Raw genomic sequence first — 23,781 nt, 5'->3', positions numbered from 1 at the left:
TTTATTCAACAAATATGTATCAAATGTCTCCTCTGTGCTAGGCACTCTTCTTAGCACAACACTTAGGCAGGTCCTTTACACGTGATATCTCATTTAATATTTAGAACAACCCTTATTTAATATTTAAAGCAACCCTAGGAGGCATCATTATTATCAGGATCCTCATTGTTATTATCCATACATTCATTTTACAAACGAGGAAGTAGACTCTGTTAAAGTGGTAACATTGTGACTCAAGTCTCAGTTTGCCTACCCAGAAGTACGTGATTTTGCACTGTGTGGTGCAATTTGATTTTACCCCAACAAATTAACAGCAAATTTACTTTGTCTTACTGTAATGTTTTTGCACTAAATATAAAAAACAGATGTAATGATTCAAAGAAAGGAAATAAAAGTATTCTCACTTGTGCAACAGGAGATCAAAACTAGATACCATTGAACAATGGTGATTATCAAAAGGGGATATATACAGATATTTTAATTTGCCTAGTATAATCTTTAAGTTCTAACATCTCCATAAAAAATCACATTTTAGGATTCTGCAACAGTGAGTGGTTTATAGGAAACAGTCAGACAGTCAGATTTTGGTTGTTCTTCTCTCATCACCGTTTCCTCCATTTACTCTGTCTCTTTTCCCGAAAGGCTAAAATTGGAATGCTGAGGGCCAAAGAGAAAGAACTGGCTTGCTAGTAAATAGTGTGCAACCATCACTTCCCAGGAAACAGAGCCCCGCTAGGCAGGGGCGTCCTCAAGGACGGCAGCGCTCCGAGAGTGCCCCAGCAGTCCCATCCCGCCATCACCACTGCAGAGGGAAGCGTCCCCAAGTCCCAGGACCAGCACACAGAGATTTAGATGAGACATATTCTCCCCATTAGGAATTTACAGGTTTTTCTTTTGCAGAGAAAAAGTAGTATCCTCTGATTTAATTATTTTAAATTTTAATTTAAAGACCTCTTTTATTTTTTAGAGAGAGAAAGCACCCATGCAGGGCAGAGGGGGAGAGAGAATCCTGAAGCAGACTCCCCATGGAGCAAGGAGCCTGACACACAGGGCTGGATCCCATGACCCTGAGCGGAAATCAAGAGTTGGCTGCTTAACTGGCGGAGCCACCCAAGCGCCCCTAGGATTCTCTGATTTTTAAAAGTGGACAAACTAGGCAGTCAAAAAAGTAACTATGTGGTATATCGAGGATATTTTTTCAACTTGTTCATTTTTAATCACATATGATGTATATTGAAATTTTAAATAATTAACGATTTTACATATTCCTTTCCAGCATCAAAATAAAAAAACTTGTAAATTACTTGTGAATCATTAGCTTCAAATTCTGTTTTTATCCATTGGCTGTTTTTTTTTTTTTTTTAAGATTTTATTTATTTATTTAACAGAGATAGAGACAGCCAGCGAGAGAGGGAACACAGCAGGGGGAGTGGGAGAGGAAGAAGCAGGCTCATAGCGGAGGAGCCTGATGTGGGGCTCGATCCCGTAACGCTGGGATCACGCCCTGAGCCGAAGGCAGACGCTTAACCATTGTGCCACCCAGGCGCCCCCCATTGGCTGGTTTTTATCCAAGCTTGGGAGTCTCTGCACAGCAGGGCGCATTCTTGTTGCTGCTCACGGTATTTTTGCCAGACTTTAGTGCTCTCCGTGAAGGACTGACTCCCTCGGCTTCTTCTCAGGTCACTCCTACTTCCCTAACATGGAATCATACCTATGCACAGCCTACATCCACAGCCTACCCATGACTCTCGTTGAAGCTGAACTGTCTTAACCAGCAACTGGCAAACGACATCCCACAGGCCAAATCTTTCCTATCAGCTATTTTTGTACGGTCTGCAAACTAAAAAATAGGTTTTTACATTTTTAAATGATTGAAAAAATCAAAAGAAGAATAATATTTCTTGGCATGTGAAAATTATATGAATCTAAAATTTCAGTTTCCACAAATGAAATCTTATTGGAACACAGCCACACCCATTCATTCATACAGAGTCTAGAGTCACTTTCATGCAGTGATGGCAGAGTTCAACAGCTGCACTGAAGACTGGGCAGTCCACAAATCCTAAAATATTCACTGTTTGGCCCTTTGCAGAAAAAGTATGCCTACCTCTGTTCTAGGCATACGATGGAGAAGCTATTTTGAAATAGTACAATTTTTCTTTAAAGACAAACACATTCCGAAAATATATACATTTCTGTGCTTATTCCATTACCTATTACATGTTCTTCCTACCTTTTCTTTCAAGGTTACACTGAGTAAAGTGGGGAAATTTAAGCTGATTACATCATTTTTCTTTTAGTTTTCAAAAGGAGTAAGTTTTGTGGTCTTTTAGAGAAAGATACTTTTTATAAGTGTTCATCTTCTCTACCCAAGTAGTTCATGATTTTACTCCTAACATAAATGCAAAATAAAATGTGATATGGGAAGTCATTTTTGCATGAATACCTGAATAGTAAAAACAAATGATACAGAAAATGCTTTAGTGGGGTGCCTGAGTGGTTCAGTTAGTTGAGTGTTGGAGTCTTGGTTTTGGCTCAGGTCATGATATCAGGGTCATGAGATTGAGCCCCACATTGGGCACTGCCCTCAGTGCGAAGTCTGCCTGAGATTCTCTCCTTCTCCCTCTGCCCCTTCCCCTGCTCGTGCGCACTCTCTGTCAAATAAAATAATAAATAAAATATTAAGAAAAAAGAAGAAAATGCTTTAGGAAATAAGTTTTCCATCTTCTCCCAACCAAAGAAATTAAGAACAGAATTTCTCCAGAGGAAAGAGCATCAGATGATAATTAACCAAGTATTGAATGAGAGAGGGGAGGGAGAGAGTTTTTCTGTACATGCAACATTACTGACTTCTTTAATATGCTGTTTTGATATGTAAGAGGTTTTCAATCTTACTAGAGAAGAATTAAGTCAAGGACCTATTAGGAACTGGGTACCGATGCAGGCAGCAAACAGCAACTGAAGCCAACAATCCAAGGGCTTTCCAAGATAGTGACTCATCCATTCCCAGAAAAGTAATAGCAATGACCAGTGTTAAGGGGTGACAAGGGAAAAGGGATCACTGTAGACTCAGAAGTTCATTCTGGAAATTCATTTATCCAACAAATCTCTATTGATCCCAGAGAATATTCCAAGTGCTATCTTACTACTGAGGATTTAGCAAGTGAGCATGAGCCATGAAGTCTTGGCTTTGAAAGAGCTCACAGTCTAGTGGAGAATACACATGATTAATAAGGGAACAAATAATCCAGATGAGGCTAGACTGTGAGAGTATGAAAGAAAGAAAGAAAGAAAGAAAGAAAGAAAGAAAGAAAGAAAGAAAGAACAAGATGGAATGTGGTTGGTTGCCAAAAGAAGGCGTCTTTGAAGAGGTGCTGTCTGGGCTGTGGTTTGACAGGGAGGAGGACACTGCCTGTGCAAATATAGAGCCTGGAAAAGGCCTATAATGTTTCAGAACTATCAGAATAGTAGTTTCTGGATAGGAGGAAAGGCATAAGGTGAGGAAACTTAATATGCCCTAGAGAAATAGTAATGTTTCTAATAAGGCAGAAACGTTTAGATAGAAAAATAGTAGGAGGAAAAGCTAAATAATGATATCATAGGCTAAGAGATCTGGAGCAGGATCACATTTCGACTTTGAAGATGTAAGTTAGATACCTCCTAATTAGAAGTAATAATTGATAATGTGGGCATGGAGAAGTCCTCCTGAAGAGAGAATTGAATGGGCAGATTCATTTATTCAACAAATATTGAGAACCTATTATATGCCAGGCACAGTTATGAGCACTGAAAATACACCAGTGAAGAAAAAAGTTAAAGTCTTTGCTCTCTTGAGACTGGCATGGTATTTGTGGGGGAGACAGACAAGGAACAAATACAACTAGATGGAAATGTAAATGACATGATTAGAGAATAATGAATGGGGTTGGGAAGCTTTACTAAATAAAGAAAGCTTCTTTGGTTAGCTGGCATTTGTGCAAAAATCTGTAAGAAGTGAGATGTTGAGTTGTGCAGATATTAAGGAGATGACAGAAAAAAAAAAGCTAAGAAATGTTGTTTAGGAAAAGCTCACTTTTAGGAGGTAAAGAGAAAGACACCAAATATAAATGGAGAGAGAAGACTGCAATAGTAAACTAACTTAGGAATGGAGAGATGCACGTTAATAAAGAGAAAGTGGCTTTAAGAGGAGTCAAAGGTTTTATAAAGATTATGGAGAAGATTATGGTTTGTTTTGAAACCATACTCTAAGATTAGTTTCAGGCCATGCTCTATTGCAGAGGTTGGCAAACTTTTTCAATAAAAGGCCCAAAAGTAATATTTTCAGCTTTGTGGGCCATCAGGCAATTACCCAATTTTGCTGGTGTGATATGAAAGCAACCAAACAACTCATAAATGAATGATCATGCAAGGAAATGTGGTGTTTAATCATGTAATAAAAATTGTCTTGTGTGACCAGTATTTTTTTTTAATTCAACAAATGTTTATTGGGCAGAACTCTTGATTTCCCACCACTAAAGCACTTTCTCCCCCAGTGTCACCCACCTTAATAGAAGGTGCCACTGTCTAGTCAAATGTTCACACCAAAAACCCAAGGGTCATCTTTACTTCTGGTTTTCCTTTGCCTCCTATGACCCATCCATCAATACATCCTCTCAATATTATTTCTAGAATATGTCTTAAGTCCCTGTACTTCTATCTCCATTCCATTACTCTCTAGAAACCACCAGAATCTCTAACCTGAGCTAATTCAAGAGCTGCCTAACTGGATTTCTTGATTCCACTCTTTTTTCTCTGATTGCTTCTTCTCTCAGAAACTAGAGTTATCTTAAAAAAAAAAAAAAAATCAGATCATGTTGTTCCCTTACTTGAAATAATTCAATGGCTTGCCAGTGCTCTTAGAATAAAATCCAAATCTTATACAATGGCCTACAAGGCTTTGCATGGCTTGTCTTCTCTCTATCTCTGTGGTCACATTATACATGGCTGCTTGTTTACTGACCCAGATCAAGCTGTGCAGGTCTTTTCTTTTCCACCACAGGAATTGTCCTTTCTAAGTAGAACAGTATTTTCTATTCTTATCCTTGAGTCTCTGCTAACTTGGGTCTGTTTTAACTGCCCTATCTAAAGAAATTCACTATCCCCCCCACCATTCCTCTCTATTATATCACACTGTTTATCCTCTTTATGGCCTTATGCACAGTTAAACATTGTCTAGTTTATGTACACATTTATTATGTGTTTCCTATTCTAGACTGTAAGCTCTCAAAGGAAAGGTATTTTCCCTATTTTTTAGTTTCAATGAATGAGGTCTACCAAAGACTCAATAGAAGAAACTGGGGTTTAATGTGATAACTCTGGGCCCTGGAGACAAAAAGATCTAGTTTTCCAACTACTTTGTGATTTTTGGCAAGCTATTTAATTGTTCTTCAGTTTGACCATCTGTAAAAATCAATGGTCTTTCACGAGGATTAAGCTGAAGGCAGTTAGTTCATTTCCTACACATAGTAAGACAAAACATACGGCAATTCTCTTTTATCTTTTATATCAACCATTCTCTGCCTTGTATAAAATACGGTGGAAAATTAAAAAAGAAAAAGTCCTGACATAGAAAGAGATTACAATCTAGTAAGACATCTGTTTCAGACAAATATCTTAAATATGAGCAGAATGGGTAATAAGAATGTTTCTTCTGAACTCCAAACCTGTCTATTGAACTGCTCAATTGAACGTCTTCAGGAATCTTAAATGTAGCATATCTGAAGCTTAACTCTTGATTTCTACTCACCCTTCATCTAAATATGCTTTCTGCGGACAGTCTTCCCCTTATCTATAAAGGGTCACGATCTCAGGGTCATGAGACTGAGCTCCCTGTGGGGCTCTGTGCTCAGAGGGGAATCTCCTTGAAACGCTCTCCTTCTCCCTTTGCCCCTCCCCCCACATGAGTGTGCTTGCTCTCTCTTTCTCAAATAAATAAACCTAAAAAAAAAAAAAAAAAGGAGAGGGAGAGAGAAATTCAGCCACTTCACCTTAGCAAAAAGAAACCATGGAACTTAGCCTTTTTCAAAATAGGGAGTACTGAAGTTAGATATGTGTGCCTAACCAAACATAATTTTTTGAAGAAAAAGCAGGGACAAAGAGCAGTAACAAGAGACCATCTACTGAGCAGTTAAATACCAGCAATAGCATGTTACTTCACTTGGCTCCACAACATACCCTGAACCAAGTACGATCAATCCCATTTTTCAGACTAGTTTTGGATCCTTATGTTGCAAAAACACTCTTTAGTCTTCGTGGCATTATAGTAATGATTCATGAGTTTACAATCAGAATATAAACAAATGAAAGAATGAATGGTGGAAAAAAGTAACATGAGCTCTATATTTGTGAACCTCACTTCTTTCTTATCAAGGTCCGAAAACATTTTTGGTCTTTGGATCTTCAAACCAAAAAACAAACAAAAAACAAAAAACCGCCAAGCAAACAATAATTTACTCTTTCTCTTCACACACATGCATGCACAGACGCATACAAACACACTCCACAAATAAACTGAGTGCTCTATTTTATATAATTTGTATGTAGTTTAAAAAGGTATACCAATTACAGTTTTCTTTCACCTGTGTTGTCTAAACTATACTAATGTATTTACCTTTCTATTAAGAAATTAATATTTAAGAAGTAAATATTCCATATTTCTAATATGCTATCATATTTTTGGAATATTATTGATTTTTAGAAAAAAATTTTAAAGATGGTAGAGGTTACCCTCTTTAATAAGAATATTATTATATTTCAGGAAAGATTTTTAAAAAAAGGAGTTAGGGAAAGTTAAAGATAATTAATTGGGCAATGAGTTTGGGGGAAGTAAAAGACTACCTAGGAAAAAGGGGGACGGGGATTAATCCTAAATAATAAGACAGATTCTTTGGAAAGAGGAAGGTCCATATCTCAAAAGTAATAAAGTAGCCCAAATGGGTATTGAAGTTAATCATTAAAACATTATGTAGTGGCAAAGCAAATGTTTCAGTATCTTAGTCTCAGTTATATCCCTCTATATTCCTACTGCATTTTAGAGCCGTATTTCAATGTAACAGGCTTTGATTTCAGAATATAGATGAATACAAAACCTATTATCCAATATAAATCATTCCCTTATGAACTGTTTAGTCCCCATAACAGTCTATTTTGTAGTTATCAGCTAATACTTCAATAAAATATTGTCCAGTATATAAAATTATACATGCCTTTATATATATTATATATTATATGTATTATATAATTATATATAAAATTATATATAAAGCTTGTTATTATTACTCAATTCAGCTTAACTTTTATTAAAAAGTGTCTTCATATTTTTTTTTTAGATTATTTATTTACTTCAGAGAGAGAGAGAGAGAGCATGAGGGGGGGAGGGTCAGAGGGAGAAGCAGACTCCCTGCTGAGCAGGGAGACCAATGCAGAACTCCAGGATCATGACCTAAGCCAGAGGCAGTTGCTTAACCAACTGAGCCACACAGGTGCCCCAACATCTTCATATTTTGATGCAATTTAGAAACAAAACAAAACAAAAACAAAAACGCTACTTTCCCCCTAAACCCAGAGTATAAATTTCAATAGTATTTGAAACAACTGCATTTCAGATTCAAACACTAATAAATATTTTAGAACATACACACACAACCATACTCACTCACACCTGCTCTCCTATATTCATATGTCACAAACCAAAACAGAAGATCAAATTAAAGAAAACACATTAAACCAGCCACATAAGTAATTATATTTCTAAAGTTAAAACTCTTCATATGGAAAATGTAAGTAGGTAACAAAAGCAGAAAAATATTTTTGACTGTTCAGAAGACATTATTTAAGACAAAAGAGGTTAATTCACATGAATTTAGAGGGTATAGTTATGCTACAGAATTATTTGATGCATCTATAGGGATAACTGATAAGTTTCATAGACTACAGGTGATGTATTACATGTTAAGAAGCAGAAATTATAAAATTAAAGTAGAAAAGATTCTCTCTGTTAATCATTCAGAGAATGAGGATCTGACTAATGACTAATAAAAACAAGGAATAGAAGAGTAGCTCCTTAAGATAGCAAAGTGTAAATACCGTTGAAATGTTTGGGGGCCTATAGAGTCATTATGCTGCAAAAGAAAATTGGTAACAAACTCATTTTAAAATAGACAAAGCACAAATAGTTTTCTAGATTTAATTATATTACCTGCCTAGGAGTCTGGGATCCTGGTCTGCTTTGTGAAATAAACAATAAGTGCACCATTGAGATTAGAAAAAACAAACAGAAACTCAGGGTACTAAATTTAGGTAAGCACTTAGCAATTCTCTGGAGGAACGGACTGTGGCTACTAGTGACTGAGTTGCATGACCACACATCCAATCAGGAGCAGAGCCCATATTTGACCCTATATTTGTCCACTACCATTTACAGAGGACCTAGTACATGCCAGGTGCTAAATATATATTATCTTTCATCTTTATAATAACACTTTAGGGAAGATATTATTATCTTTAGAAAGGAGCCAACTGAGGGATTTAGAAATGAAATAACTTGCAGAAGGTCAGTTTGTTGTGGTATAGTCAAGGTTTGCAGCCAAATTTAGCTCCAAAGTTAGCGTGTTTTCCTAGATACTAAATGGCATCCCTGCTAGCATTGACATAAAGAGCACCAGTCTTTAATCTGAGTCATATTTTTCAGTTGTCAAATTCAGATGAGAACTTATTTATTTGGAATTTAGCAAAAGAAGCAATGGAGAAGAGGAATCATTTAGCACACAATTCTTGGTACAAGCAAATAAAATAAGACTTTTGAAAAGGTGAAGCCATAAAAATAGAAAAAAAATTAAAATCTGTTAAAAGGGAATCAGTGTCTCTTTTCACTGGTTATTGTTACAGAAGCAGACCACTATCGCCATAGACAAAAGCAATTATTGCCATAGAAACAGTTAAAATGGAATTGTTTTCGTATTCACACAAACTCGAAGCAAGTTCCTTCTAATTCATTGGAAAGAAGGCATGCAGAATGCTAATTTTAGTAATTTCAAATCCTTATATAAACCAATAGAGATCAGAAGTATTATAATAGTCAAATTCTGTTTTCAGTTGGCTTTAGATTTTGTTTCTATTCTGGCCTGTGTCTATCAGATTCTGAAGGAATTAACCTCTAACAGAAGAATGCAAGCACACTGGGAAGACCTATCATTCCAACACGTTTTAGATACAATGTCTCTAGGGAGCTAGGGAGTCATGTGGCCCTTATGTTAATCCCATCTCTAAAAGGCTTTTCCTCTTCCTCTTCCCGATCTCTTGAATGGAAACAAAGCACTGATCCCTTTATGCAAAACTCCTCTTCATAGCTTCCATAGGGCACAGAAGCCATGAGCAACTTCTTTGCAAAAACTCATGTTCTTTGGGCTGTCTGGGCAGCTCAGTAATTAAGTGTCCCACTCTTGATTTTGGCCCAGGTTGTGATTTCAGAATTGTGAGATTGAGCCCTCCACAGGGCTCCACACTCAGTGTCGACTTTGCTTAAGATTCTCTCTCTCCCTCTCCTTCTCCCTGCTACATTCACTCTCTAAAAATAAATAAACTAAATCTTAAAACACACACACACACACACACACACACACACACACACATACACACACACAAATCCCTGTTCTTTTTAGAGAATAATTAAAGAAAACTCAACTCCAAAATGATTTTAGATTTATGTGTCAACATGTGAGAAACCCATGGATTCTGTCTATATTCTTACCAGAAATTTTGAAAATTTGAAATTGTGTCCCCTACTCAGAACAACTTTCACAAGCCACGTTCAAGATGTACCACTAAAGGATGTATCTTGACCACCTGTGTTACATGCGGTTCTTCCTTTAGGCTGTGAGTTCTTTCTCACAGGTATACATAGCTAGGGGAGGAGTCAAGTTTCCTCTGCTTTTCCTGTTCATGTCCCAGTGTTGCTGAGAATTACTATGCATTCTATATTGTACATTCCCAACTGAAATTCGTGTGACCTCATTAGTTTTCCTCAGACCATGAGCATTTTCCCAGTAAATATAAAATCCAAAAGAAATAATAGGCTTTAAATCAAAGATTTGCTCTTTATCTAGACATTCTCCACTAGACAAGGAGGGAGGAAGGAAGGAACTCTGTTACTGAAGGAACAGAGACTGAATGAGTAATAAGTTAACAAAATTTTCACTGGCTAGGAAATGTTATAAAAGATTCATTAAAGGTAATCAGGTATTCTTTAAAAATGTGCAATTGGCCAGAAAACAATTTTGAAATTCCTAATAAAGTAGAAGTATATATGAAAAATATCACCACAAAAGAAAATAAAGGTCAGAAGTCATTTTACCTTAATGTAAAAACACAGAATACATGAGTAAGATTTCCCCAGAGTCATATCAAAACCACAGTGAAGTTCTTTATATAACAGAAGTAGGTTAGAGTGTGGTTGGCTGAACAAGATAATGAAACAAATCTTTAACTTTCAATTACTAAGATGCAGAGGGATAAAAATGCATTGACTGAATGGGAAGCAGTGATGTACGACAAATTGTGTGGGTGCCCTTAACACCGTGGCAGCAAGGTTGTTAGGAGTAAATAGTATCATGAATACTTGTGAAAGTGTTAATTTGGGAAATGCTGTATAATTAATATAAGGGATACCTTACCAATTTTTTTTTGAAAGCGTAAGGGATAAAAGAAAAAGCAAAGACATTTTCCTATACACCGTACTCAAATGGTACTTCTGAAAAGTTTCTTAAAATAATAGCCACTGTCTGACAATAGGGAATTTGCATTAAAATGTACACTCAAATAATGTATATGTAAGGAAGAAGGAAAATAGGCCTTCTAAAGTAGCAAAATCTAAACTCTTTCTTAACTGTATTTAAACTAGGATAAGAAGCAAAAGCTGTTAAAGATCTGGAGACCAAATGAGAAATTCATAGGAGAGGAATAGTTAGAATGAGAGCTAGGAATTGGCATAATAGAAGAATAATGGAGGAAAAGTTTAGGGCATCTGGGTTACTTGAAATGAGAAATAATGGCTATTAACAGTGCATTCTAGTTTGAGTTTTTTAGGGACAAGAATCATTATTTAATGACTACATGAATAATTGTGTCCTTGAATAGGCTGTATGAAACAGATTAGATAAGCCTAAAAATATTATGTAACTATTTTCACTCCAGTTACTTTCTAAAAGAACACAGGCCTACTGATTATTTGAAACACCGTAATATGATGCACATTTTCTGCTTAAGGTCCAGGTTGTAACCATGATACTACAAATAATATTTTTTAAGCTGGAGAGATAAAGGTGATTTGCAGAGACATTTCCGACTCAGATACTTTAATGTATCTTTTTATTAAAAACAAACTTTTATTAAAAAAAAAACTACAAAATAGAGCTAACCAGTTTATGGCTGGACTTGGTTGACCCCTAAACATTTTTTCCATTCTTGAGCTTCCATGACTTTATAAATAGAAGACACACTAAAATGATAGGGAAAGTAGAATTTATTTCATTTGTTAACTGGCAGCTCAATCTGAGCTAGAGCTTTAAAAAGTCATTTTAAGGAAAAATTTCATTCTAGCTTTTTCCCAGGGATTCAGATGGTAGAATGACGACAGAAGGCTGATGGCTTCACAGTATAAAATTGCTTATACTGTAGGAGCAAGGATGTCTGCTGGACTCAGAAACAAGACTATATAAAACATAAACAGCATGGTGACTATAGTTAACAATACTGTATGATATATTTAAAAATTGCTAAGAGGGGCACCTTGTGGTTCAGTCAGTTAAGCGCCTGCCTTTGGCTCGACTCATGATCCCAGGGTCCCAGGATCAAGCTTCAGCTTGGGCTCTTTGCTCAGTGGGGAGTCTGCATCTCTCTCTTCCTCTGCTCCTCCCTCTTGCTCTCTCTCTCTTGCTATCTCTCAAATAAATAAATAATCTTTAAAAAAATAAAAGTTGCTAACAGAGTAGATCTTTTAAAAAATATTTTATTTATTTATTTATTTATTTATTTATTTATTTATGAGAGATTGCAAGTGGGGGAGAGGAATGGGAGAGACAGAGGAAGAGAAAGAGAGAGAATCTCAAGTAGGCTCCACATTCAGTACAGAGCCCAACACAGGGCTCTATCCCATGACCTAAGCCAAATTCAAGAGTCAGACTCTCAATGGACTGAGCCACCCAGGTGCACCATAACAGGGATCTTAAAAGTTCTCATTGTAAGAAAAAAATTGTAACTAAGTGTGGTGATGAATGTTAACTAAACTTACTGTGTTAGCATTTCCCAATATATACAAATATCAAATCATTATGTTGTACACCTAAAACTAATACAATGTTATATGTCAGTTACATCTTAATAAAAATTTTAAAAAGAATAAGAAAAGAAAAAAATAAATAAACTAAGACAAGCTTGCTTTGGGTCCTAAACTTTAGAGACATTTAAATGTTTGCCAAAGTAAGTTTTTGACTTTTCTTTACAGGATACAGATTTGGACATAAATCTGTCTTATTTTTGTAGTTGAGTTTTTGGAAATGTACTGGAGACATTTTCTTGAGCCTTCTCTTCGTTTCACATCCTGTTTCTAACCATCAGTAAACTCTGTAAGACCAAGCTTTAAATGTCTCCAGCATCTGACCTCTTCTCACTCTTTCCACTGGCATCTGGTCTAAACCAGTGAGCTTTCTCATCTGGACCAACGCAATAAAAACCCAACCAGTCTCTGTAAAGCCAGTCCTACCCCACTATGGCCTGTTAGTTTCCACTCCACACTCAGAATGGTCCTTTTAGGACATAAATCAGATTAGGTCATGTTTCTGCCCACATCTTTCAATGGTTTTGCATCTCATTCAGACCTATATTCATATGCCTTCCATATGCTGGCTCCCCACTCCCTTTCTGATGTCATTTCTCTCCCCATCCCCCCAGACCACTTCACCACCACCTCCTTTAGTGCCTCTACTATATCAGGCACACGGATGTCTCAAGACCCTTGTACTTACTGTTCCTTCTGCTTGGAATGTTCTGTCCCCACATATCACTGTGCCTCATGCTCTCAAGGCACTCAGGTCTGTATTGAAATATCACTACTTTGATTAGAGGTCTTCCATGACCATTCAGTCTAAAATGACTCTTTCCTCTTCATTCTCTATTCCCTTGCCATGATGGTTTGCTTTATTTCTTTTCATATCACTTAAAACCACTGGACATGTTAGATGGCACATGTTTGACATCTGTCTCTGCTATAAAACATAAGTTCCATGAGAGCAGGAATGTTGTCTGATTTATTCCCTGAGAAATTGTCAAAAAGTGGAAGAGAACATGGCACATATTTATTGAATAAATATCTAAGGTCTCTTAAAGCCAAATAAATCCACAGATCATTATCAATCTGTTATAATGATACTAGGAGCACCTAAAATAGAGTTCTCAGTTGGGTGGAAGAGGGCCCCAGAGAAGTATGTCTTGCTTGTCACTAGAAGGGTTGGATATGGGCTTTGTCAACAATCTCCCCAGTGCTTCCACCCTGTTCCAATGCTCATAGGAAATAGTATGAGATAATTTATATTAAATAAGAAGTAATCAAAGAATTCATAGTGCTGCATACCATTCCAAATCATAGTTTAAAACTATGTTTGAACTATTTATTTTCTCAAGGGAGTACCATTAAAAAAAGAAGAAGAAGAAGAAAAGAAAAAAAAATAAAAACCAAACAGGTATTTTTAGCTTTCCTCCGTGATCTACATAAAGACATACCACTTGCTTCACGTGTCTAGCAAGAAAGAGCAGTAGAGAGCCAGAAAGAGGAGGTAGAATCTGACACTTTCAGACTCAAGTCTAGCAGACTGAACCAACACCAGGTGCTACAGACAAACAAAAAAAGATGGTAAATTGTGTATTCCTCAGGCTTGGTGTCATCTGACTACAAGTGTCTGATTTTTAATGAAAGAACGTTAAACAAGTGATGGAGATGTATGAACCACAAAACTAAGCAGTGATGGAAAGGAAAATAAGCCTAGAAAAGAGAAGACACTTTATTTTATAACTATATCACCAGATTGAACGTTGGTTTCTCAATTGAAGAACAAGATATTCTACCAAAGAAATGATTACATTTACCAGTGAGTGTAAGAAATAACATAGTTTGATGTTGACAAGACAGCTTTGTGGAGAGAAAAGAGATGTTAGAATTGTATTATTCAGATTGATTTGGATTCAATTTCAGAAAATATCAAGTATGAATGTTCATTCTGAAAAGCCCAGTATTTTGTATTTCTAAACCAAGAATAGACAGTGATATTTAGCTTGGCAAAGAAAAATGTCTTAACTCCAATGTTTTCAAGACACTAGCCTTATTGGATTACTGGGGAGGAACTGAAACTATACTTTCCAGAATCATATCTTTTAGGGTTTATACATAGGGACTTTTGAAATTCCTTTCAGCTTGTAATTATAACATTCTGTATTTTGAGATATTATTAGTCTAAAACATATTCCCTTTTTATCTGATATTGTCAACTTTGAATACTTCCTAAGGAACAGTTGTGAGAGACAGTAGTTAGTGGGCATATCAACATTCATCTATGACAACTAAATCCTTGGAGATAATTGTATCAAAATGCCAAGGGTGTAATCCATGGAAAGCCGCTAAAGAGTTCAGAAATTTAGATCCTGTTCATTGTGTCTGCACTTTTCTTGGAGAACTTTAAAGTTATATCATCAGCAATCACCCAAGATTTTTCTTAAGTTTTAATAACTCTGGTATTTATTAGCAATTGATATTAGCTAGAGTATTCATTTTGAAATATTCTTTCTTTCCTAATAATTACATGTCACTGATCTTATTCTGCCCTGTTTTGGGATTCTTTATGCCTACCATCTCTGACTATTCTAGTCTGACACCTGCCATGTCTTTATGGGTTTTTTTCCCCTCAACATTGATTTTTATTCTATAACTTACATTAACCATCTAGAATAACATCTAAATTTTATTTGAACACAAAATATATTTCTTAATCTGGTTTATTACTATACCTAGAGATCTTGCCATAGTCATATATACAGAAATTTTAATTGATATTTAATTGACACAAAACATTATATTAGTTTCAGGTATATAACATAATTATTTGGTATTTATATGTTGTGAAATGACCACCACAATAAACCTAGTTATCCATCATCATGTGTATTTATAATTTTTTTGTTTTTAATAAGGGCATCACCTTACATCTTTTCTTTCTTATTACTGTCTTGAGAGTTGAAAAAAAAACTTTTATGGCTTCAGCTATCACTTTATGCAGTTGATTATCATATATATATGATAAATTTGACTTCTCTACTAAAGCCCAAGACCACATTTCATTTTTTCACTTGAGGGTTACACTTGCATCTAAGCATTAATATGTGAAAGACACACTCAAATGTTTGTTGAATAAATATAATTGCAATTACTCCTTTCTTTCTGACACCTTAAGTTATGAAATATAATTTCTGCCTCAGACCTCAAATTCATAACCATGATCTGGTTTCTATTCTTACTACCACTAACTCAAGTCTTCCTTATCTCCTGCATGGATTGTAAAAGGCCTTCCAGTTTCCATGATTAGTCTTTCTGAAAAAGAAAATTCTATCTCTGCTCTAACATAATGTCTTACCAAGCTCAACTCTCATCAGGTCAAGCTTTGATAGTTCCCTGTTGTCTTCAGAATTCCAAACCATTCTACACCATGTCTCAGCATGCTTCTCCAATTTGATTTCATTTCTCTTTACTTCTGTACATATGTGTTTTTATCAAAATAAACCACTTATCCACTAAGTACAATCTCAACTTTGACAACTCAATACTGTTCTGCTAAAAGACTGTTCTGGAATGTAAGCATCTCCTTGCCACTCATTCTCCTCATGCTGAACTGTCAACAATCCAGTCATCCTTCAAAATCTATACTAAATGCTTCCTTCTTTGAGAAATTTTCTAGATCCTTAACACAGAACAACATCTCTTGTAAGGAATCTCTGTGCGTTTGGTTCATATGACACATACCAAGTGTATTTTATTTATTAATGTAATTATTTTATGTCCTCAATGAGGCTGCAATCCCCTTGGATGCCAGAAGATTAGTCATTTATTTTAATGACTTGAATAACAGGAAAGATTTTGCTTATAATAAGAGATAATTTTCTTTTGATTTTAATTGAACAAAGTCAGTGGGCTAGCTACATTTAACACATCACTATCTTCCTTGAATTCAGTGTGATAAATACAATTCAAGTTCTAAGTCCAAAACTAAAACAATCAACTTCTAAAGAACAGTCTATTCTTACCAACAAATAAAGTTAAATATAAATGCTACTTGAAGTTATTGTGGAAAATTGATGGCTAAAAGCGTAATAAAAACTATCAAATACTCTGCTAAAGGGTTAGACAAATCTTTAGAACAATGGAATTCTATGCCCACACCACATGGCTCTAATCAGGGAAGGTCTCATACATTCTAGTCTGCCTTTGGAACGGCAAACCACTGGGCCTCAAATAATGTACTTTTTCCCCCTTTCAGTGCTTCGCCTTCTTTGCTATATGTTACTGCGTTGAAAAAATCTTATCATTTCTGAATCATAAGTCTAATTGTTATCCTTTGATTTTAGTTTATACTGTAATAAATATAAAAATGGTAAAAGGATGAAGAGTTTTAAGAAAGAGATAGTGGTTAGCAAAACAGAGGGGACATGAAGGCTAAAATATGGAAGGAGATTTAATTTGGCAATTGGGAATTTCCAAAAAGCTTTTCCAAGAGGAGTTTCAGGGAAGTGATGGGGGAAACACTGGGCTGCAAGGGATTGAAAATAAAATGTTTACAGAGAAAGGACAGAAAGTAAGTTTAAATAACTCTTCAAACAATATTTTTGTTGAAGAAAAATAAACAACTTTAACTCATATTAAATAATATTAAGATATAGTCCCCCTGACCTAATTGATAACAATAATATTTTAAAAAATACATTGACAAATTCTCATCTTTTACTAAAACAAAAAGCACCGACCTATACAGCATATTTAGGACATTTAGAATACAACTTTGCAATAAACTGAGACATACTGCAAATTGGAATCTCTCTATACCATAACAATTTTTCATGTTCATTCATTTTTTCATTAATTATATAAGCTACTTAGTGTTTAGTCTTTAGTAATTGCTCATTAACTTTCATTTATTATAATTGTCATGTATCTATTTTGAAAGTCACATTCATATGTGAATATGAAAAGTAAGTATTCTATTTAAGCCCAATTATTTTATAAATGCATTAGCTTGTTTAATGTCTTTGTTCATAGGATATTTTTTTCAAGCTTTGTGATAACTTTTTAAGACCATATGTCTTTTTAGAGACTGATCAAAGCTATGGACCTGCCCCTTCCAAAAATGACCATGCATGCATTTATACGAAAACGTTCACAGATCTTCAGCATATAATAGCATTTCATTTATTGGAAGCTGATGCAGGTAGGGACATTTTTCAGAAAAAAGAAACTTCAAAACTTTTCATTTTGACTAATTCTGAAGAAACTCTAAGATATGTCACTCATTTTCTTGCCATCTTAATCAGATTCTAGGCACTTTTATCTTGATGAATAGAGGCCATGATTTTAGACATAAATTATGACCCTAAGTCCTAGAACTCAGGTTCTCAAAGGTGAGGGATGAGTTGGTTGTTCCTACAGTAGGGGCTCCATACTCTCCTGTATTCTTTAGTACAGCTTTGTCCTTATTGTTTCAGCATTTCAGCTCCTATATTTGCTATATATGTGTTTCTAACAGCACTATCTCTGCTTCCAACTCATTCTATCTAAACCAGGAACAAGAAAACAGAAATGCTGAAACTATATTTAAAGTTGAAATAAAACAGACTATCAGCAAGGTTCTGAGACTCTCTTAGTACACTCTATGGTCTTCATGATATTTATTTTTGCCTATTCAACTCTGTCTTTCTTCAGAAGCTTATCTATATACCAGAAAAGTGAGGTGGCAATGCATGTAGGCATTACAGAAAAAAAAATTAATCTCTTTAAGAGACATGATGATCTCTTGTGGTTCTTTAAGTAGTCTTAATCCAACATACCCTGAAGAAAATGACCATAAAGAATAAACAACGTTTCTTAGTTACCTAGTCTCTTTATTATTCGTAAGCTCTATGTACATGTGTGTTTATGTGTGTGTGTGTGTATGCTCCATATAATGAGCTTAATGTTGGGTAATTAATATTTGGACTTAGGGTGTAAGACAAATGAATGACAACTCACACATTTCACAATTTGCTACTGTAAATTATTCTCTGTGTGTGTCCTTGTCCAAAAACTTCGGAAATATCAGACAAAACAGTATAATCATGTTTTATATTCACTAGCATCAAATTATATAATATGAAGAATATGAATAATAAGTAATTACTAGTGGATTGTGATGGTTAATTATATGTGTCAACTTGACTGGGCTAAGGGATGACCAGATAACTGGTAAAACAAGACTGCAGGGTGTGTCTATGAGGGTATTACTGGATGAGACTAGCATTTGAGTCAGTAGGCTGAGTAAAGAAGATTTCCCTCACTGATGCAGGTGGACATCACCTGAGAGTTGAATAAAACACAAAGACAAAGGGTGGATCTGCTCTCTCCTTGAGCTGGGGCATCCATCTCCTGCCCTCAGACGTTGGTGCTTCTGGTTCTCAGGCCTTCAGGTTTGGACTGGAACTACATTATCAGTTTTCCTGGCCTCCAGCTTGCAGACAACAGATGGTGGGTCTTCTCAGCCTCCATAATTGCATGAGCCAGTATCCCCAAAATAAATCTCTTCCTATATACCTACTTATGTCTTACTGGTTCTGTTTCTCTGGAGAACCTGACTAATATAAGGATACACTTCGGGAAAGTCCAAATATTTTTGAGAATAACTTTCTTCTAGTCATTAAACTATAATAAGTCAGTCTCCAGGCTAGTATTGGAAGGAAATCAACAACAAATAAGATCTCTTTTAGGTTGTGTAATAATGTTTGGGATATTTATTCACAGAATATAACCTTTTAAACACTCCTTACACAAGACTGAAGACAGTATGACAATATTGGCTTTATCTGCAGTACTAAATTGCTTTGGGTTTCTGTACTTAATATACTTCTTAAAGTTTAGCGATGATAAAGGAAATAGGAAAACCTAGAAAAGAGAATCTTAATGCAAAAAATACACAAAGTTTTCAGATACATAATTTTGGTAAGTCAAAAGAAAGGTAAAGAGTAATAAATGTTCATAATTTATGGAATTTTCATAGCAAATTATACTAGACTATAGAGGATTTCATATACTGTTATCCAAACAGTGTACTTAAGTCTAAATTTAAGTTTACTAGACTCTGAGATTGGCATTCCTTTTTTTACAGTTTTTTTCAAGCTGAACAAATGCCATGTATCAATCTGATACTTTTTTTTTAAAGATTTTTTTCATTATTTATTTATTTGAGAGAGAGAGACAGTGTGTGGGGACGAGGGGGGCATCAAAGAGGGAGACAGAACCTTAAGCAGACTCTGCACTGAACATGGAGCCAGATGTGGGGCTCAATCTCACAATCTCAAGATCACAACCTGAACAGAAACCAGGAGTCAGAGGCTCAACTGGCTGCACCACTCTGGTGCCCCTCAATCTGATACTTTTAATTAGCAATGACTTTTAGAATTAGATGTTAACATTTATAGAAAAGAGTTAAGGAGACAATACCTCTGTGTGTTTTTCCCCTAAGTTTTTCTTGGAAATTACTTGGTGAATGGACTCATCTGGCACAGAAGTCTTCGTGGGTCCTCCTCACCACAGAAGTCATAAAGCCCTTTAGAGAATGGGTCTAGCTTCAATGACCAGCATCCCCCAAATCTCCCTAGGTTCTTCCTTCCCTGTGCCAGAAAACTCATAGCCCAATATACTATCCCTTTTCCTACAGAGTTGATCTTTCCTCTTTTTGCCTAAATTCTTTTGGAATGGACCTTTAATTTGGATTTTCTCTGATTTCTGAATTTATTCTTCAACAAAGATACTATTTTTGGTCCCCTTTTCTTCTCATCACTCATTGCTTAAAGCAAGGGACAGTTCACTCCATTCCTGAACCAGCACAAGTGGTGCTAAACACCCACTCAGAGGGAAAGTCTGGGCCCTCAAACTGACTCAGAAGGTGGATTAAAACATTAATCTAACAGGAAGGACTTATGCTGTATGAAGATGGTATATTGGCATCAAAATGTCCCCCATTTAAAGACTGCATTGCATAGGCCTCCCTCAACTAAAGACTATTACCAGCAATTAGTTATTATCCATTACATTTTGAGGTCATCCTGATGGAAGAGATCTTAGGATCCCATGAGTCCCTACAGGACTAAAATGCCTTCGGAAAAAAATCAATGTAAAATGAAACAGCAAAAGCATTAATCACATATCTACATATATAGATATATGTAGATATATGATATCATGCATCACATGTTTGTATGTTTTGTACTTGTTGAACTCCCCTAGTTACTCACTCCACCAAGTTAGGTATCTTCCTGATCCAGAAACTAAAGCTTAAACATGCCTTGAATAAGAGTCTGAGGCAAGCTATGTTTATTTAAACACATTATTATCTATAGTTCAGTGGTCTTTAGGTGAAGACTACTAAAGCATGACAAATGACAGAAAATCTGAATCACAGCAACATTAGGAGACGAAACTTTTAAAGAAATGAAAAAACCATAAACCTATATGAACTCAATGCATATAATATTTAAAAGATTATTTCTTTGTTCTTGCCATGTTTTTTACTACAAAGTCATTCGCCATTTGGTCAACATTACTGCTGTTGGCTCAGTGTAATTGTGGCACCATACAAGTGTGTGTAGGTTTTGCTTCTCTGTGCAATTCCTCCCTATCAGAGACAATTATTAATTATTACTGACGTGCTCTGGCAGTGCAGAATCCACTACAGAGGGATGGGAGAGATCCCCTGTGCCTGGCACTCACTCGGGAAAACGACAGCAGCAGCAATAGCACCGTGACCTTACAGGGATTTCTGAAATGTTCTACAACCCGTGATGATTCAGCACATCCTTGGGACATCCAGCAAAAAAAGTAACTTGGCGTCCTCATGAACAATGTATGGAAGATTATGAAGACTCATTTTTAAAAAACATACAAGAATATATATTAAATATTTTCAACATTAGGTCAGATAGCAATGAACATTTAGCAAATGGAAAAAGCAGTATATATTTTCCTTTACATGTCCTTGTGCAAATATAGATGAGATAAGCACTCTAGGAATACACACACACGTGTGTGTGTGTGTGTGTGTAATATATATGTGCTTGGGCTAAAAATGAGACACTAAGTATCCATATTACATTACTTACATATACCTGAAAATATGAGCAACGTATATTACACTTAGAAATATATAGCCCAGATACTTGCAATTTTTTTTTAATTTCAGTAAGATTTGGGGAAAAAATCCTATTTCTTACCTACATTTCCAGTCATTAAGTATGAATTCTGAAAGTCCATCATCCCCATTCCAACAATGTGTATAAAATCTTCAATCACCTGCATTAACTCTATTGAACCAGGATAAATCTACAAAAGGAAGCAAAGATTAGAAGGCATAAAAAGTCTATATAATGGAATATATAACTGGAATAACAAAAACTACATAATGAGGTCACAAATGAGCTCTGATTTATTTGAAGAAATTTCTGCAACTGGCAGCAGTTGTATTTTCGAACCACTAGTTGAGAATGGTACCAGGTGTCACACGGCAAGAACTTTGAAGGTGATATGACACAGTGATTAATCCTCCACAAATCTAAGGAAACTAAAAATATCTAACAGATTGTATACTTAGAAATTGCCCGTCTTTACTTTTGATGGGATCCTTTCCTCACTTAAATATAACACAGAGCAAACACTGACATTTGGGGGCTTTTCACATTTTTTGCTTAGCATCTATATGATGGCCACTGAAAGAAAAAAAACAATTCTTATTGCCATCATGAAGATATTTACAACTATTAAGTTCACTGCAAAGTAGCTTTTGTACCTGGGGAGAATCATTTACTTCTACAACTGTAATAGCTATTGAATGAATAATGATGTTCGCAGTAATTTCAGGATCATGACAACAGCCCTAGTGTGGGTGCTTCACAGGTACGTACACAGAGCAAACCCAACACCATGTCACCTCACACACTGCAAACAGCAGATTCTTTGCTTAAAGACAACCTGATCTGGCATAGTGTGTGGGAAGTGAAAGCCATTTAGAAGGTCCTATGAATGTTACTCTGTGTCAGCCATAATGCTTATACAGTCAGCCTGCGTTAGAGAACCACATTAGAGCAGAAAGTCTTTTGAAGTTAGGTTCATTTCTTTTAGCCATTTAGCACCACTGCCCCTTGGAGCCATGAAAAAATTAAGAGGATTAGAATTGTACTGGCTTTGTCTTTACAAAGGCTGGTACAGGAGGGGAACAGACAGTCTGATTAGCAGAGAAATATACAGTCAGAGCTGGAAGGGGACCGGAGTAAGAGGGGGACATATTGGGCAGGGCGAATAACAGGGGCAGTTTGTAAAGTTTACAGGAGATTGTGGCTGTGCCCCGCTAAAATTCAGACCCTGAGGATGCAACATATAGGTACATATATTTGAAGACATGAACAATGACTATTACACTTAGAAATGTGTGGCATGGATACTTGTATGTTTTCTAATTTGGGGAAAATCTGAGGAGAAATGTTATTTCTTACCTAGTTTTCAATCATTAAATATGAATTCTGAGAGTTCATTATCATTCCAAAAATCTGCATGAAATTTCCATCAGCTCCAAGCTCTCTGCTACTACTGTATTTTTCCTACTGTTTTTGTGTAGGTGTATATGAGTATGTGTCATGTAAAGGTAAATACAAATTAAAAATAAGAGGCTTAATTCTCCCTGCTGAAAATGAGAGACTCCCTCTCCCAGCCCCACATCCTTCATTCTTTTTCTTAAAGCACTTACTTATGAAAAACTGTAATTGTTAAGTTCTTTCTCTGTCTCTTTGAAATGTACGTAAATCTTTTTAAAAAGCTAAATAGACTCTTACAGGGAAGACCCAGGGATGTCTTTCAGAGAGAGACAGAGGTGATAACAAGGAAGACAGGGCCTCTATCTCAGTTTCTATGGGAGGGGAGGAGCGTTAACTTTCAGCAGGCACCTTGCTCTAAGTTGCAAAACTACCTTCATGAAGATAGAGAAAGCTTATTTTTTTCCCCTTTGGATAAAGCCAGTTAACTAACAAGTGGTCACCCCAATACCAGGTGAATTTAAGATGAACTATGTGCAGCAATGGAGTTCACCCTTTGTGCCACAAACCTGGAGACTCATTTACCATGTGGCTGCCTTTATAACAATCCCTTTTACTAAAGCTACAAAATAGTTGTTGTTTTTTAACTTCAAGTAGTTATCTTTATTTATTTCTATTCAAGCTGTTATCTTTAAAAAGACATTAAGGATTATCACTACTGAAAAATATTTAAAAGATAATAATATAGCTAACTCAAAACCACAGGTAAATAGATGGATTAGGGTTTCACGATTTTCCATTGATGAGAAGTTGTACACCACTCACTGTTCAAGCTGGGACCTCACAGTAAATAATGCCATCCGATGAATTGCAGTCTTGTTT

General features: G+C 35.8%; 1 protein-coding gene across 1 annotated transcript in view; it reads right to left on the bottom strand.

The window, feature by feature from the left end:
- The window catches only part of ADGRB3 (adhesion G protein-coupled receptor B3), a 697,706-nt gene that overhangs the window by 319,877 nt on the left and 354,048 nt on the right, over positions 1–23,781 (bottom strand). Inside the window, exon 11 of the mRNA XM_040643606.1 lies at positions 21,589–21,697. Within this exon, the coding sequence (XP_040499540.1) occupies positions 21,589–21,697 (109 nt within the window). The remainder of the gene's footprint in view (positions 1–21,588; positions 21,698–23,781) is intronic.

This window comes from Ursus maritimus, unplaced genomic scaffold (genome assembly GCF_017311325.1).
Source record: "Ursus maritimus isolate PB19 unplaced genomic scaffold, ASM1731132v1 scaffold_29, whole genome shotgun sequence".
Classification (NCBI taxonomy): Eukaryota; Metazoa; Chordata; class Mammalia; order Carnivora; family Ursidae; genus Ursus; species Ursus maritimus.
Note: the sequence above shows the minus strand (reverse complement) of the source record. Positions and strands in the feature narration are given on the sequence as shown.